A 17,499-nucleotide genomic window follows, 5' to 3' on the forward strand; every position below is an offset into this window, starting at 1 on the left:
CAACAGGCAGGAACAAAATGAACTAAAATTACACTTATATTCCATGAATCATGTTACTCAGATTTGGAAAACAACCAAACTGACCAACCAACCAAACAGAAAACACACTTAAAGGAGTCTATTAAATAATGCTCACCTCTCATAACAGCTTTTAAGATCATGCTTTTCAAGTATAACATTTCTGAACAGGAAAAATGAGTCCATGCAGTGAAACACAAAATTCCCCTAACCAGCTGAACAAATACAGAGATGCTGTAAAGCCTTACCTGAATGCTATAACTGCAAAACGGAATTCAATAGAAAAAAAAATTCTCTTCAACAAGGAAAGGCAAAATATAATGGGAAAAGAAACCTAAGGAACCATTTCACATATAACACATGCAACTCAGCTGCTTAATAAAGAGAAAGGCTTTAAGAGCATCCTGCCTGAGAACAACAAACTGGGATGGCCGCAGCATAAATGCCATATAGCAACAATTTAAGGGATCAGATGGGCTTCATTATTGTTCAGAAGCAATAACAAATGTAGAAAAGCCAAATGTTTTGGTTACTTTTACACTGGCATAATGATGGCATGTACTTCACATTATTATTATTATTACCATCGTTAATAATAATTAAGGAGAAGGAAAACCCAACTTGTGAATAGGCTTTTTGGTAACACGCTTTAATGTGCTGTCACATATTCCAACCTCACAAATATGTCATTATTTAGGAAACTGTTGACTTGTGAAAAGATGACATTAAAACATGATTCCTTCTGGCCATTTCTGACTATGCATTAGGTGAAGGCTGAAGCCGTGAGGCAAATTTTCTGAAAACACAAGCAATACCGTGTGCATTATACAAATCTAATTTATGAAGTTAATTAACTGAACACGAGTGACACCAGAAGCAAGTACACAAAGGTCATACTACAAGTATTTAACTGTTCTGTAAAGCGGCACAGCAGCTATTCTTGGTGACATGGACCTTCCAGAGTAATCAGAGAGCACAATGTACAGAACTTGCTCTGCCAGCACACGTTAGCCTTCAGCTAAAACAACATTTTTTAGCTCTCAACCTATATCCTCCAGGAGAAGTAAGAATTTTCCATTCAGCAACATGCAAAATATTGTACTAGCAGTCCAAACGGGTAAGTATTGCGTTTCCTTGGTTTAGAGAAATCCCTTCATTTATCTCCCTGCATCTTGGTTGCGCTGTATTCCTCCTCCATTTACCATGTAATTTTTTACTTCAAAGTAGTGTAATGCCTGAGGTCAGGCTAATAGGTTTGTAGTCACCTGAGAGGGTTACCAGTCTTCCAGATTTTATCAGCATGCCATCCAGACATTTTTTGCTGCATGAAGCCACTGTATGGGCTCTGTTTATGAAAATGCTGTCAGAGCAAAAGCAAAAGTTGTTGCTAGTCAGGACAGCGCCACAGCTCCTGGTAGGACATAAGAAAGACCTTAAGTCCCAAGGAAACCAAAAAGAGCCTGAGCTGTGTAGCAACCTCAGAACAGACATTTGTGATTGTTTAAGTGTTGTTTTAGCACTTTCCTGTCCACCTCTTCTGTGGTCATTGAGGCAGGAATCCTTACTTGTTCTTCCATATACAGTTTCTAAACATGCATTACTCTTCCCTACTCACAGACATTAAAATACACATTCATTCACATACATACTATGCAGCTTCTGGCTACTGAAGCAGTGAGTTTATGTGCCAGTTGTTCAATGTTTGGGAAAGAACAATATCCTAGCGTGTTTACAGTGAGCCAGGTTTTGCTTCTGCTCTGGATATGGTTTTTCCACACAGAATCCCAATTTATTTTGGCAGTAATGCTATATACAAAATTTCATGGATTTATTATCATTACTTATTGGATATTAACTGCCCAGATATAACAACTGCAATGTTCATTTTGCTGCAGGCCGAGTATTTCAATTACTGCCTTGTATTTCGTAGCCCCAGAAAGCCTTCCTGGCCTCACAGAAGAAGAGGGGGGTGAGGGGAGGGTGCAGCAGAGCTGCCAGGGGGTCACTGACTCTCAAGTACCGTCACCCTCCTAGTCCAATTAAATTGGGTGCTGAAATGATTATACAACTCAAGGTAAACATCTTTTTTATCCCTTGATGCAAAATAAAATATAATTTGGTAAAAGCAACACACTATAATTGCATGACCTTTTTTCCTCAGTTTACAGGTCACTTTTGTTATGGGAGGATTTCATGAGCTTAGGGGGACAATAGCACACATTCAATAGGCAAGAGAACATAAATCCGCTTTCTATTTATATTTGTCATAGCCCATAAATAAAAAGCAACTCTGGTGGTTTCAGTGCCGTTAATCTGAACATACACCAGTGTCACAGTGCCTCTGAAGGGAGATCAAACAGAAATTACCAAACTTTGTCATTCAGTAAGCATGGCGACAACAAAACATCACTTTTACTGTAAAGATAAGAAATTTTCTGTAATATGTTCTACTACGCTATCATCCATGGTAACATTGTTCTGAATCCAGTCAAAAAGCATTTCCCATGATTAGGTGGTTGATGCCAGTATTTGATCAGCTGCCACTCATTTCCTCTCCTGGACTCCAGAATCACATTTGCAAGACTCAGAGAGCAGAACCAGCCCACAGAAACTCTCTCTCACGTCTGAGTCAGGCTATGTATTGCTGATGAACAGTATGCAAAAGAAAACCTAGCTTTTTGATTATTTTCATACTTGAAAACCCAAATTAAAAAACACTTAACAGATTTAATTTGCCCCTAAGCAAGAATTTCATATACATATATACATATTTTACACACACATATACATATAAATAAATTAATAAAGAAAAGCCCTGAGCTACCAACATGCATTTTCAACCATTAATGCTAATCTTAATATAGGAAATTCTCCAATGCAAATTAAAAAAAAATAATTAAGAGCTCTGAATAATGCACCCACAATGAGCAAAACATTGCATTTTTGAAGAGTTAAAGCCACGTAGTATCAAACCAAGCAATATTTTTGGGACCAAAGGCATGAGCAGACTGCCTACACAGTACAAGGGCCAGTTAACTCGACTCACAGCTGCTTTGCATCACCGCAACAGCACGGGCGATCTGGAATGTGCACCCTTATGCCCTCCACATTCCTCTGTGCACACATACTCATTTTTCTATTTTCAGTCTTACTAAGAAATATTTTTTGAAAAACAATGTTAAAAAGAAAACAATGCCCTTAGTTTTAATTTGAATATAAACCTAAATAACTGAAAAAAAGTTTTGGATTTTTTTTTTTTTTTGAAAGAGAAGGTCACAGTAAAAGCAATTGTAATTTTTCGCAAGGAGACTGCCTTTTTTAAGCTGCCATACCTTGTAAAATGCATCATAAAATGAGAAATTAACAATAACCTGCACTAACAACTGGACTTCCTGCACGCAAGACAGCCATTAATTTCTACTGTTAATTAATTTCTACAGTGGCAGAAAGGTGGAGTGGCTGAAGGGTAAGGTGGTGGCCCTCCAAGCCATGAGGACTCAGAGGGAAGCGCACATAACAGCAAGTTAAGGAATGTGCTTATCATTTTTCCACCATCAGGAAAAACAGAAAAACTACAATGGATTAAAAGTATCTACTTCAAACTCATAAGCTCAGGCTTTTCTTCTTGCATTTGATTCCCTGTCATGTCCATCCCTCCCCTCCCCCCCGTAATTTATGGAAGCATTTATGATTTTTATACAACTTTTGACTGAAAATGCACAGTTAATGCTGGAATATTTTCCAGGAAATGTAGAAGATACACTTCTGCCTAGTTACAAGGAAGGACTCAAGAGGAAAATGGGTTCAGTGAGCCACAGGTGTTTACAGAAAAACATATAAAGGCCCATGCTTCAAACAAGTCAGTGTTGCCAACATCACCCCCAGAAGCAGCACTTCTGATCTTGCCCATTTTTCCCTGCTTTTGCACCATCAGTTTCCTCTTCTGACCCACAACGGCTGTGTGGCCAGTTGTGTGATGATCCAAAGCTAAAACCCAAACCAAGCCTGCCGAAAAGGATTTTTGCTCATTTGGATCATTTGCCAATCCTGCTCACTGTGAGGTTGCAGGACAGCAGAGGCAGCAGAGAAATGCTTCCTTCTGCAATTCCTTAGCTTAAAAGCTTTGAACTATGAACTAAACCCCCTCAAGTTGGAAGGGGCTGCCTGCAGTCTTAGATGTGATTACTACAAGGTGAATAAAGGTTCACCCCAAAATTTATTTTTTAAATTTAAATGAAGTTTTAAATTCAATACCTTGTAAAAAGTATCATAAAAGGAGAAATAACAGTAACCTGCACTAACGACTTAACTACCTGCAAAGAAAACAATTCTGACAAATGTTGGCAGCAAAACCAAATAAGTACATAAAAAAAAAATCAGTTTGCTGAACTGTAAAACCAGCTTTGGGTAACTAACTTGTTTTTCAGGTGCAGGCAGAAAATTTTCTTAATTTCTGCTAACAGAGTTGAACAGATAGGTCATTCAGAGTTGAGAAAGCAACTGGGAGTCAAAAAAGCAAAAAGACTTGTTTTCCTTTTCTGGTCCCCTAATTAAAAAATGTTATGGAAGATGAGATCTAGTTTTGAAATTTTAAGATATGTTTGTGAGTTGAACTGATTATAGTCTTCAGATAATACTTCCTTTGTTTAAAAAAAATATTACAATGTCAAGTATAAAACTTGGTTTGATTAACTTATTTTCCACTTTGTGTATCCAGGATATTTAAGGTTGTTTTATTAACTTAGGAAAAAGAATGCTGGTTTATTGCGTTGCTTTGCAATTTCTCAGATGGAGCTTGACAAAGGGGATTTAAAAAAGGATCTCTGTTAAAAAACAAGCTCTTGCCTGCCAGCCCACTGTCAAGAATCTTCAGAGGAGACAGGCATAGAGTAGACCTTCCTACTTCAAAAGACAGTACTCACTTCATTAAATAGTAATGCAAAACAGAATTAAAACCAGTTATATATTAACAAAAATCAGTTGCTTATCCATTTAAGCTTCATTTAAATTTAAACTTCTGCTTTAAAATTCACTATATTCTTCTGCCTCAGCTCTAAAGGTTCCTTAAGGAGAGCCTTGTTTGACATGGTTTTGCCTCATGCTACCTTCTGGAATCTTAATGGATGAGATTTCTCTAATTCCCAAGTAAACAGAATTTTATCTATTCCCAGCAAGAATATGTACAACTGCTAGGAAGTAGCGAAGAAAACTAAATAAACCTGAATGCTCGGCTAAGAACTGCCATGCCTAAGCCTCAACAAGATGGAAAAAAGTATACATCCTTGAAAAGAAAAGCAATTAGATTTCTTTTTCAGACTTAAAATACTGTCATTCTCTAATTCACGTCTGTACGACAAGTTTTCAATATTTACACATTTTTCCCAAGTAAATATAGTGTCTCAATATAAAAGAAAACTCCTACCAAGTTTTGCATCATTTATCAAATGCAAAACAGAGGTACCCTATCTTGGATACCCAGATATAAGAAAAACATACATTTATTCCAGTGACTCTAAGTATAAAAAGAAAAACTTAAGACTACGTTTATCGAACTTCAAAGTTTGAAGCAATTAATAAATTCTGAAGCGCACTATCTCTGCCTAGGCTTACAGTTGCAGTTATGTATGACCTTCAGATCATCAATAAGCTTTTTATCAGCCAGCAAACTTTATATCACAAACTCCAAAATTTGAATTCAGACAGCAGTGAAACTAAAAGCTCTGCTGAACTTTTGTTTAGGAAGATTATCTTTACAATGCTCATCTCTCTTTTTCTTCCTTAGACTGAAGACTCCTTTGCAGGCTTCAAACACAGGAAGGCTGCCAGCAGCGTAATAATGTCTTCTTGTCTTCAGGCTTTACGTACTGTCTCCCTCCCACTTCTACTGTCTAGTAGTAGATAAGCCCAGAAGGCAAGACAGATCAACCAGAGCCAATTTTCAGGAGAGCTGCACTTGGCACAACATGAGGAATATGTTGTTTTTCCAGGGTCATACTCCAGAGGAAGAAAAAAGAAAAGAAAAAAAAAGAAAAAGAAATAAAAAAAAAGAAAAAAAAAAAAAAGAAAGAGAAATAAAGGAGGTAAGAAGAAATATTTTACACCACAATGTGTAAACTCAATGGGATAAAGATGATTCATATAGCCCTAGCTGGTTCAAGTGACCTCAAATACCAACACAGATCCTATCAAAAAAACCACTAAATAAATACACGTTCTAAAATAACATACCATCTATCTGCCAGTGCTAAAAATAGCCTCGTATTAATCTCTGTTCAAATACTCAATGATGGATAAATAGATGCTGTTGTACTCTGATCACTCTAACTGTAGCAGCAAATGTGCTTACCAGACCCAGGACTGAAGACCTAGAAGCAAGAATCAGCATTTTGTTCCATGTTTGTACACTGCCTAAGAGGAAAGGTCCTCCAGTTCCTCCAACACAAAAGGGCCCCTGAGCATCACCTGCAGTGCAAATAGACTGTCATGGCATAAGCTCTAGAGGGACAAATACATAGGTATTCGCAAAGAATTGAGATAACTTATCCCTCTCTGTAGAAGTGGAGGTTTTGTTTCTCCGTGAGTCATTAATGAACTCAAACATGTCAAGGAGAACTGAATATGACTAGCTCAGATGAACCCGATAAGGAAAGCAGCCAAGTTTCCTCAACAGTAAGGTGGAATTAAGGACTAGCACCACCTAGAAAGACATCTGAGTTACTTCTTTTGAGGTTTTAGTACACATGAAAATCATATATACAGAATGCTGTATTCTCATATTATTCCACTCTGGTTTACCATCTGGAAATTATTAGTTTGATCTAGGAAAAGTGTCACCAGTAAACCACAGCGTAGGTCTAATTTATGCCAGCAAAAAATTTGCACGTTTGCCATTGTAGCTTACTTCATCTCATGTGAGCTGGAAACATTTGGTACAAGCTATTTCGGAAGGAGTATGGTTTCACAAGCAAAATGAAAACACACAGCAGCTCCTGTCTAACAGCTATGCTTGTCAGAAACCAGTTCCCACTAGAAGTATGGCTGGCACACCTGTGTCTTCAGCACCCAATCTTCCACGGGGTTTTGGGTGGCCACTTTAGAGTACTTCTGGTCTGGTTTTCGGAAGTGCCCAATGGAAAGAGCTCCCACTGACTTTTGTTCAATTTGGGGAAGTCTATACTCCCAAGAACTAGCAAGACGATGTTTCCGATTGAGGTTTGAATACGAAGGCAAACCTTACCAGTGGAGATTTATTTAGGTCAACGTTTTCAACCTGAAGTAGCATTAATTGCTGTTGAGATCTCTTTCCTGTGAAAACTCCATCAGTTACAGTCAAAATAAAAATCCACAACAGATTATTAGGCAAATACTTGTGTAAATAAGTTAGCATTAAGTGCTGAGTTTACTGTTGACTAGTGGTACTGTGGAAGCCACAGTTTCCCTGTAAAATATACAGGTCTTACAGCCTAAGGAAAGTATTAAAAAGCCAGTGACATAAACCAGGAAGAACTTTAACTTTAGAAAGTATGAATTTTGATATTTAAAGAATCTCCTGATAGAGCAAATGCTGGAAAGAGTGTTATATTAAAGCCACTGTTGTCCAATTTCCCTTTCAGAACTTCTAACCCATAAACTGTCACCAGCTGCGAGGTTGGTTTGTTTTGGGTTTTTTTTGTTTGTTTGTTTTTTGTTTTTTTTTTTTTACTCTTTTTTAAAAAAAGGAACAATTTGCTAAAACTAACATCAATGCAATAATCTCTCTTTCAGCTCCTGAGACCATCTCTGCACACCAGACATTTGAATCCTAGTGTAATAAGTGCTCTGGAGTAAGTGAAAAGTCCAGACCATGAGAAGGAATTAACGCTCCACTCAGGGAGAGAGAAAAAATGCATTTGCAGTAAAGTTATTCAAATGCTTATGTGGCTCTTCAACAGCATCTATCCCATCTTTATACAGTTGGTCATTTTAATATTTTTTTGTAGTAGATTCTTTGAAAGGAGACTGCTTAAAGAAAAAATGTTTCCACGTTCACAAATTACTGTATTTGTTATTTTATAGAACCTAGGGAAAAATTACAAGTGTAATTTATCCTGAAAACATCCACTTCATTGTTAACACTTTAAAAGTATATTGAAAGCACTTGGTGCAATAAAGAGGAAAATAACATCCAAAACATTAAGTGAATTGTTTCAACAAAGAAGTTTATGTAACTTGTTTTTTACCTTACTAGGAGTTACAGATTATGTTCTTTCTTTATGCCACTAAGGTATCTGAATAGCAGGCTGAATTTGGCAACAATGTGCTCTTTTCTCTGCCTTAATTCCAGGTGGAGCTGGGGGTGACTAGTTTGGTTCTAGACATCTGCTACTGTAGAGGCAGGGTAGATTTCACTTCCCATTCCTTTGCTACTCTGCTAATCAAATATTTGCAAAGCACCTACTTAATAGGAACTAGTATGTAGCATGATCAATTTCTGGAGACCGAGGATAAAGATTGTTGACTCTTACGCAAAATACATTCTACCTCACAGAGAATATAAATACAGATAGTCAAACGAGCAAGTAGCAAAGACCACATACAAAGGTGGTAGGAGAAAAAACCCCAAACCATCAATGCTAGAAAGACACACAACAAGCAGGAGGCCTGTGAGCAGCTGCTCTTTTTGTGAGAACTAAACCTGTGCAAGCACTTTGAACTAGTAGCACTGCTTGCTGCAGGCTGAGGAGGGGGAAGACAAGGAAGGAAGAGGAGAAAAAATACAATGCCTCAGTTTTGGTTTCTTAAACTTAATTTGATGCAACTTTTATACATAAACACGTGTCTTGTCAACACACTTCAATGTAAAATATGCAGTGTTACTGACAGAGATATTTTCTTGGCCCTAAGTCTACATCTGAATTATCAGATTTACACTGTAACTAGCTTGAGATTTGTTCTCTTTCTATATCAGCATATTATGTTTCCTGTACATTTTCCTGATGCTTTAAAATTGTATTTTACAACCAGCCACAGATTGTTATCCATTTTTTAATAAAAGGACAGGTAGGTAGGGAAAAGAAAAAGTCATTAGCCAAAATAATCCTAGACTGGAAAGAGCAACTAGCAAACAAATTTATACCGGCAAAACCTATTTATTCATTTCTGAAATCTTAATGATCCCAGAAGACTTTCCACCTCATGTGGAGTGAGTCTAGTTCTTTGATGAGTATATAATTATTACCATACATAATTTCCATGTGAAAACTTTTATATTTCATGCACTAATCCACCCTACTTTCACTGTAATTTTAGAAAGGCTCCCCAATATTTTAAATATAAAATCCTGGGTGCACTATTTAACCTATAATCACATCAACTTTGATTTAGTGAGATTTTTATGTTCATTGGCTAGGAAACCTGAGTTATAAAAAAAAAAAAAAAAAAAAAAAGAAGAGTGCTCCCATTCAAAGAGAAGCCATGCTTTTCTTATCTGTCACTGTCTGAATGAAAATATTTATTTGTAGCAGGAGCATTACCCCTGAGAAATGGTTAATGAACTGAAGGAGCTTAACCATACCTTCAGGAAGATTTGACAGGACTTAGATCAACTCTTTAAAAAGCAACACACATATATCCTAAGAGCACCGAGGCAAAAACCTGCTGCCACATTTGTGAGGAGCCATTTAGCAACATGGTGATGAACAGCAACCTGGAAAGCAGGCTTGTGCTAAAAATAACCAGTTCTTTTTCTCTGGAAAAAATCAAAACATGCTCAGCCTCCAGAAGCAGAAATCTATACTAACAGAAAAGGAAGTATGCAACCATGATAAAGTCCTAAAGACAGTTTCTATGTGCAATGTAAATAATTAACTGATTACAGGCTGGATTTGCTCTTTGAGAAGAAAAGAGCAATCCCATGAGGAAGGTCTGTTCACAACGCACGGTCACTCACCTCCCAGTGTTACAGCTCCAGTAAAGATCTCTGCCTCTGAGCAAAGCAGGATTTAAGTCCAAACACCTTGATTTCCTTCTCCCCCTTCTCCCAGACTGTACTCTGCAGGAAGCCTTGGTCCAGGTGTGACATATAAGTATGTGGTTGTGGACATAATCAAGATGAGCAAGCAATTACTATGAAAAGCATGCAAAAGTTTACAGTCAGAAGAAAGATTCCTCGCAAATGCTTTTTGGCATTCAAGAGTGGGGACTCATCTTGATGGTGTCTTTTTTAAATGCATGTTAAGGTCTCTTCCAAAATAATCTCTTGGTTTTCTGCTGAATCACCAGTAACCAAGGAAAGGAGAACACACTAAACTAGTGTCATAGCAGGTTTTTGTGGGTAGCCTTCCCCCTCTCTCTGAAATGCCACACCAAGACATTGGATTCAAGATAAAACAAGCCAGAGCCTTTAAAACAGAAAGAAAAGAAAAAAACAACAGTTTTATCTAGTAGGGGAAAAAAGGTCACTGTTTTTTTGCGCAATAGAATTAATACTGATGTCAATATTCAGTTTCAAGACAAACTAATACTGTACGAAATGTACAATGTAGAACAGATTTTAAAGACAAGATGGTCGAGTAAAGGTGCCTTTGACTAGGGTCTGAAGTTAGCTTCTTGGGCACTCAGCAGTGCTGAAGACGCTGTTCGTGTTTCTGAGTCTCACGTAACTATACACGTGTCTCAACCAAAACGTAGCAGACTGGTGTCTCCTGATACCAGACAGGATGCGCAGTCACCATGTTATCGGCTCCTGCCGAGGTTCACAGGCTTGACTTTGACTGTCCTTTCATCCCAAAGGCTGTGGATCAAAAATATCTGCAATGATGCCTATGGAGTTGCCTCATAAACCCACTGAAATAAAAAGGCGAATCAGACTCTCAGTGTCTATCTTCCCTATATCCAAGAGAATATGGCCTAGGCTGCAGTATTTGAACTACCGTAACTTAATGGAAATTCCCACTGACATTGACAGGTTAACAGGAAGAAAAGCCAAGAACTGTAGAAAGAAACTAAATGAAGGAGAGAGAAATTCAGTGGCAGGAAGGAAGCAAGCAAAAATTATCCAGACAAAACCTAAGGTATCAGCGTGATGCTTAACCTAAAACATCTATTTTTGGAGTTAGAAGTTGTTCTGGGCACATCATCTGCCCAACTATCTTTGTAGTTGTGCATGTTTCTAAATAAATAAACCAACAGAAGAAGGCTACCTGGCCATTCATACATGGTGAGTTGGAAAGGAAACAAAAGGAGACTGACCAATACCACAGGTAAATTGGCAATTCTGCACCGCAAGTAAAGCACCACAGATTCACTAGAAAAGAGTGTTACTCTTGTTCCAATCTTTTCTGACCCAAATCTTTTTATTGTAAGGAAGAGCCAAGTCAGCTGCTTTCTGAATTAAATTTAACTGCTTTTCTATAAGCTGAACAATAAAAATCGTAAAGCCTCGGTAAGAAGAAATGGCAACGGGCCCTCAGAACGGCTTTTCACTGCTTCCTGAACACCACCTTCCATACAAGTCATTCATTGTACCTAATATCAAGGCAATTTTTTAGTCCTGTGTTGACTAAGGTGGGGAGCCGCAAAGAGCCCAAGCCGATCTGGTGCATCCCTCTGTGCCTGCCCCCTTCCTCCCCGCCTCAGCCCCAGCCAGTCCCCAGCAGGTGCTTTGCTCCTCCTCAGCCACAGGAACAACTACTTTGGTTTCTCCTTCTGCTTTCAGTGACTTAACAGGCTGAAATGGGTCACCACTGAGTCATGTCAGTGCCAAAGCCAGCACGAGAGAGTGGGATGGGGTGATACACAGCATGACAGCAAGCAGTGAATTAAGCAGAATATTATACTGTTGTACAGTATTTCATCCCGAGCAGTCCATAGCATAACCCTGTGGTAATCCTTCTGTCCATATCAAGGCTTTTCATTCATTTATGTCTGGGGTCAAGTCATCAACTGAATCTGAACAACTAGTGTCTTGCCTCAAACTGAAGGGGACTTTCTCAGGAGACTGATCGGACACAACTGTGATCGTCTAGTTTGTCAGACCACAGTTATAAATAAGCAAATGACATGGCACACACCACATAACTTTCTGAAGCTCCAGAAGCTTGCCAAGATCTACTTATAGGTTTCAAACACTGAATTCATAAAACTAATTCTTCTCATACTATCCTGACAATTTTAGTTGGAACAGAATGGTAGCAATAGGTTCTAGTATCTGATTATTTCGGGATATCTCTGGTTAACCAGGAAACACAGGGATGCTTTTCCTCTACATTAAAAAACCCCACAACTCCAAACAAAAACAAATGTTTGCACCAAATCACTCTCTAACCTGCTTAAATGGGTATTTAGTGCTCTGCACGGGGTATATTCAATTTTTTGCTTTACCTCTTTACGTAAGATATGTTTATTTGAAAAGATGTAAAATAAAATCTTTATGAACCACCACATTTACTGGTTGGTACTAAACTTACATAGTAACTCCCATTATACTACCTACAGTGTAACCATAATGCATGATTAAAAAAATGTGATTTTCCTAGTACTAAACACTGATGACTCACTGCCTGATAGGGAGTTTGGTGTTTTAAGACAGCATAACACCAAACAATATGGAACTGCAGACTCTTGAGTAGAAAGCTACCCCTGTTTCCCTGAAAAGTACAATGAAATCAGGGAATGTCATGAAAAATCCTACATTTAATTATAGCAGTAATCTTTCTGAAGATGCGTTTAAAAGTACCCCCCAACTCAAAAATATAAAGTGCGTTAAAAGGCCCCCAGCTGGCTCAGATACTATATATAAATTAATCCAAAGCGTGTCTTCAACAAGGTAGAGAAACACAAAGCAAGTTTTTCAGGTTTACTCCAGCAGCACTTGGGAAGCAAGTCGCAAGGCTGAGAACATACATGCAAGTAATTTCAACCTTATCAGACTTGAAATTTTACTTAGGTCTAGACAGATTCAATAGGACCTCACACAAGCATGTATTTTAATTAGCTGACGCATGCACAGCAGTGAAACTCTGCCCACTTAGAGCCCCACCCAGGCTACAAAACCCACCCCAGCAGCAATGAAGCTTGCACTTCTAGTAAGCACAAAAGTATACGTTGCTCCAGCAGTTACGCTACTAGCTGTAGCAATAGATCAGTCCAAGTTACTAATACACTGTCAACCAGGATGCAGATGCACCAGTGTCCATGACTGTATTAGAAATCCCTAACCAAGCAAGGAGAAGTCTTTGGGCTGGATGCTATCTTCCACTGATGGGGTAATCTCAAAGCAAAAAGAATTAGTACAAAAATAGAATGGTAGAGTCTACCTTCAGCTATTGATATTTCATTATTTTAGCACATTAAAAAACCAACAACCCCCAACAACTCAAGAACTTGAAACTACACAACAGTTTTGTTCTCACAATTTATCACTGCAAACAGATATAAGCAACTTGCAGTGGACTTTTCTAACAAGTAATTTTATTCTTAATTCAGTCTTGTTTTGTCTTTTCAATAGGAGTTTCTCTTATATACAAATGGTATTAAATTTTTTTTGAGATTAGTGAAAAAATGACCATGAATTCAAGACCAGCTTTTTTTCTTTTTTTTTCTTTTTTTCAGAATTACTAGAGAAGATAATAAGCTCATTTATGCAATTCTACTGGAGCATATTGGCACACACTCTGCCAACTCCTGACTTTTACGCATCCCTACTGTGGGTTTCGAGAACTATGGGGTGCTACAGCAAAAAATCTGCAATGACTGAATTAAAGGCTTAAAGACTTTTTCTTAAAAATGAACAAATCACAAGCTTTACTAATTATCCAAAAGATTTCAAAGTAACAAAGATATATCTAAAAACACGAATAGTAAAATCACACCAGAAAGTACTCTTCCTGTGTCCTTGCCTGCAGAAGGGTACTAGATTAGATGTAGTGCAGGACTGTTAAGGTTGATTATATTTCACTCAATATACTCTTTCAAAACCAGCGCCTGATAAACAGGAAACAGATCATCTAGAAAACCTGCATTTTACAGGTTTTAATACATTCATATTGAAGTGCAGTTTATGAAATTCAGAGCAGGGACTATAACAAGATATTGCAAGCCTGTTTTTTGTCCTGTCTTACCAAGTACTTGTTAAATAAAATTAATATAGCTTCTGAAACTCCTTCACACAATTTGTTTCACAAGCAGAACTAGGCACGTCAAATGTAAGAGGCTGACTGTTCATTACACAAGTCATTCCTTCAACATGGAGGAAATTCCTTTATTCCTTCCTGAAGCCCCAGCACCACTGCAGCTGGGTATTCTGGGCTTCGCAGAGCTCAGCCCAGTCCCACCACCCTTTCAGTGAGTTACCAGTGAGCTCAACACAACATGGTTGCAGGTAGCCACCGGTCTCGCCATCAGGGGAAGTTTTGGGCTATCTAGAGTTCAATTGATAGTTTTTTCTTTTAGGGGAGAAAGCACCATTTTCCAAACCTCTAAGACTGCTAGAGGTGAGATTGCTATTCCTTCTCCAGTACTGATGACAAGGAAAACGCAGAGGCTTGTGCAGCTCGTGCAAGGCTGCTGGATGAGGGCAGCTTCGGGAGATTAACTCTCACGCCATTAGGCACTGTGAGCAGCTGGGACCACTGCCACCTGCCTTTCCACTCTCTTGCAGCTGGTCCTGGTACAGCAAGAAAGTGAATCATGACAAGGACAATGACAATATTCAGAAATTACCTTAGAAAGATGCAGTGATTTTTCTTTTTTTTTTTAAAGCACCAGAGATGAGTGCAGGCTAACAGAAGCAGACTATGCTGCTCTCGTCAGCTACTGGACAATACCAAAATGATAAGGAGCATTTTAATTCCCCTCTGCACAATCCTGAGCTGTAGAGATCACACAATACCACAAGAATCCCTGTTCTGTTTCACACCAACTATCATCAGCTGACAGCACGGTAGAAATCAAAGGATCCATTCAATTGCTAATCACTTGTTGTCAGATCAGCTGTAGATGCTTCTCTGACAAGGATGCACATAAGTTAAAAGAGAGAGATACCACAACAGGAATGACACGATATTTTTTAGGAAGATGACTGTGCTTGTGTAGGATTTTTTCATTGACATTACTGAATTTGCTATTTTTGTCACATCCTTCAACCCGTAAAAACAGAGGTGTATTTTGTGTGCTCTGGTGCTTGATCAAACGATCACGTTTTGCAAACACTTCTATGGAAAAAATGCAGAACATTACCATTTTAAGGAGCTTTGCCTGTTTTTATTTAAAACTTTACAGCTCACTAGCAGCTAACAGCAGCATTCATGTGCTCCAGTGCTCCACCTTTTGTCCTCGGAGGCTCTGCTTATGCTTTGCAACCAGACGACTAAAGAAATCTCTACTGGTTATTTGTATCATACAAAGAAACCAACTTTTACAGACTGTGATACAAGTGTATAGAAGAGCAGCAATAGGCGACAAGAAACAGAGAGGCTTGAAACTCCTGAGGTCTACCTGCAGTGAATTACATCTCCATGTTATCTCAAATGTTTCATAGAATATAAAGAAGGGAAAACCTTATGGGAGATTTAAAGAAGGGAAAACCTTATGGGAGATTAATCATTGAAGGTACAAAGACTCAACTCTCAAGCAATGGAACACCTCCTGATACAATGCAACTACCACTACTGAGCAAGGTACTTCTCAGGAAAGCAAATTTACTCCTAAAACATCTACTGCCAGTAATGGGTACAAAATCCTTTTCCATTTACATCCTCTTTCTCAACATGCATTATTTTCTGGCAGAATGTGGACTAAATGGATCTTTGGGAGGTGGCAGTTTTCATGTTGAAGCTCTGAACTGCCTTTATTCCTTCAACACAGTTACTGCATTGCTGATAAAACCCAACTCATTTGGGCTCACAGAACTCTAAGGTTAATAAGTAACTTTTCAATATTTAAAGACAATATAAAACCCCATACATATACACAGAAGAAAACCAACCAAAAAGACCATTGTGTTAAGAAAATGATAGGGGGGACTGAGGCCACACAAGTGCGTAAATAATGCAGGGAATTGCATCCCATATTTTATTATCTAGCAGGAGACATGGTGAGTAAGGAGGAAAAGGAAGAGAGGAAAGGTATTTACAGAAGGAACAAAACCCATCAGGCACTTTTTCTGGTACAAACTATTATATTAATATGGCAGCAAAATTCAGGCAGATTAACAGACTGATTTTTTTTCTTCTGACTTCACACAAAAAAAGAACTTTTAAACCCTTCACTGATAAAGCTTCAGGAGGAAGGAGAAAGCAGCACAGATAACATTATTACTGATATACCATTTGGTTAATTAGCATTTTTAACCCCTGTGGAAACAGTAAAAATGGGAATTGCATGTTGTTTCAAGCACAAAGAGATAGCTATGCAGTAAGTTTTTCTCAGGTGTTTGTTGCTAAGCAATCTCTATCTCCAAGATGCTTAAAAATGGATGAGAAAAATTATCATACACGTAATTCAGAAGTAGTCACAACCAGGTATCAGAACAATTATTAACATCCTTTTTTGATTATAACAGATATTTAGGATAGAGAGCATAAATTCAACCCATTACCAGGATTGCAAACTGACCTACTCACTTGGGTATGTCATGTGTGTAAAGACTATTTGATTAAGGAAAGCCTAGACAGCAACTTTCTCATCTGGCAACAGCTCGTTCTTTTCTTTCTGGAGGTGTTTGAAGGGGTGGGGATGTGTGTGTGGTAGTGATGTCATCGCCCGTTGCACAAATCTGAAATCTTCGACTGCATTCCCATGCATTCTGTCATAGCAGCATCAATTCCTGCTGCAGGAACCCATCCTATTTACTACAGAAACAGATTCTCTTGAAGAACAGCATCCATTCTCTGAGCAAGCAGTAATTGATGTTCCATTCCACTTCCATTAGACTTCAAGTCTCTACAAGCTATTTAACTCTGAATTTCATATTCCCTATGTCTTTAAATTTCCACAGAAACTTGTGAACAAATCACCATATTCTAAAAAACAATTAACTTACTGAGTGCAGGTTATGCTACAGCTGGCTCACTATTGTTTCCTCTGTGGCCTCAATATTTAGGGTTTAAAATGAGATTTCAATGGAAATTATTGTCAGTTTGAATTCTTTCATGAAATCTTCAATTGCCTCCTTACACAAGGATGTTTTTTCATTGTAGCTGTATCTGTACTAGCCATTCCCATCTCGGGAGGAACATAGTGTCATTAACTGTCACACACAGCACTCTGAGGCTGCATAAACAGAGTCAGGCTTGTCTGGTTTCTGCTCTTTTTCCATCACTACAGAAGCAACTGTAGGATCTAGACTAACCTACGTGTTAAAATATTTAAGTGCTGTTCTGTAAGCTAGACTTCCTTCCTCTTCTCCCCTGCAAATTAGAGCATATCCTTTTTTTTGGAGGTTGAAGGTTTTGGAAGTTCCTGTATCCACTTTAGTTATTTTACAGTTTAATGTGGCAGCTT

The 17,499-nt window shown here is 38.2% G+C and overlaps 1 protein-coding gene across 3 annotated transcripts in view; it reads right to left on the minus strand.

Annotated features, from left to right (window-relative positions):
• PIP4K2A (phosphatidylinositol-5-phosphate 4-kinase type 2 alpha) overlaps positions 1-17,499 on the minus strand; it is a 114,920-nt gene that overhangs the window by 60,082 nt on the left and 37,339 nt on the right. The window contains exon 1 of one of the 3 annotated variants that reach the window (XM_049798215.1): positions 9,947-10,008. The exons of 1 other annotated variant lie outside the window; for it this stretch is intronic. Coding sequence is in view for 1 of the 2 variants with exons in the window: in XM_049798214.1 (XP_049654171.1) it covers positions 6,365-6,403 (39 nt within the window). In the remaining variant the exon portion in view is untranslated. Of the gene's footprint in view, positions 1-6,364; positions 6,453-9,946; positions 10,009-17,499 lie in introns of those variants that run through there. One more of the 3 variants, XM_049798214.1, reaches the window with a different exon arrangement.

Source organism: Accipiter gentilis, chromosome 4 (assembly GCF_929443795.1).
Source record: "Accipiter gentilis chromosome 4, bAccGen1.1, whole genome shotgun sequence".
Classification (NCBI taxonomy): domain Eukaryota; kingdom Metazoa; phylum Chordata; class Aves; order Accipitriformes; family Accipitridae; genus Astur; species Astur gentilis.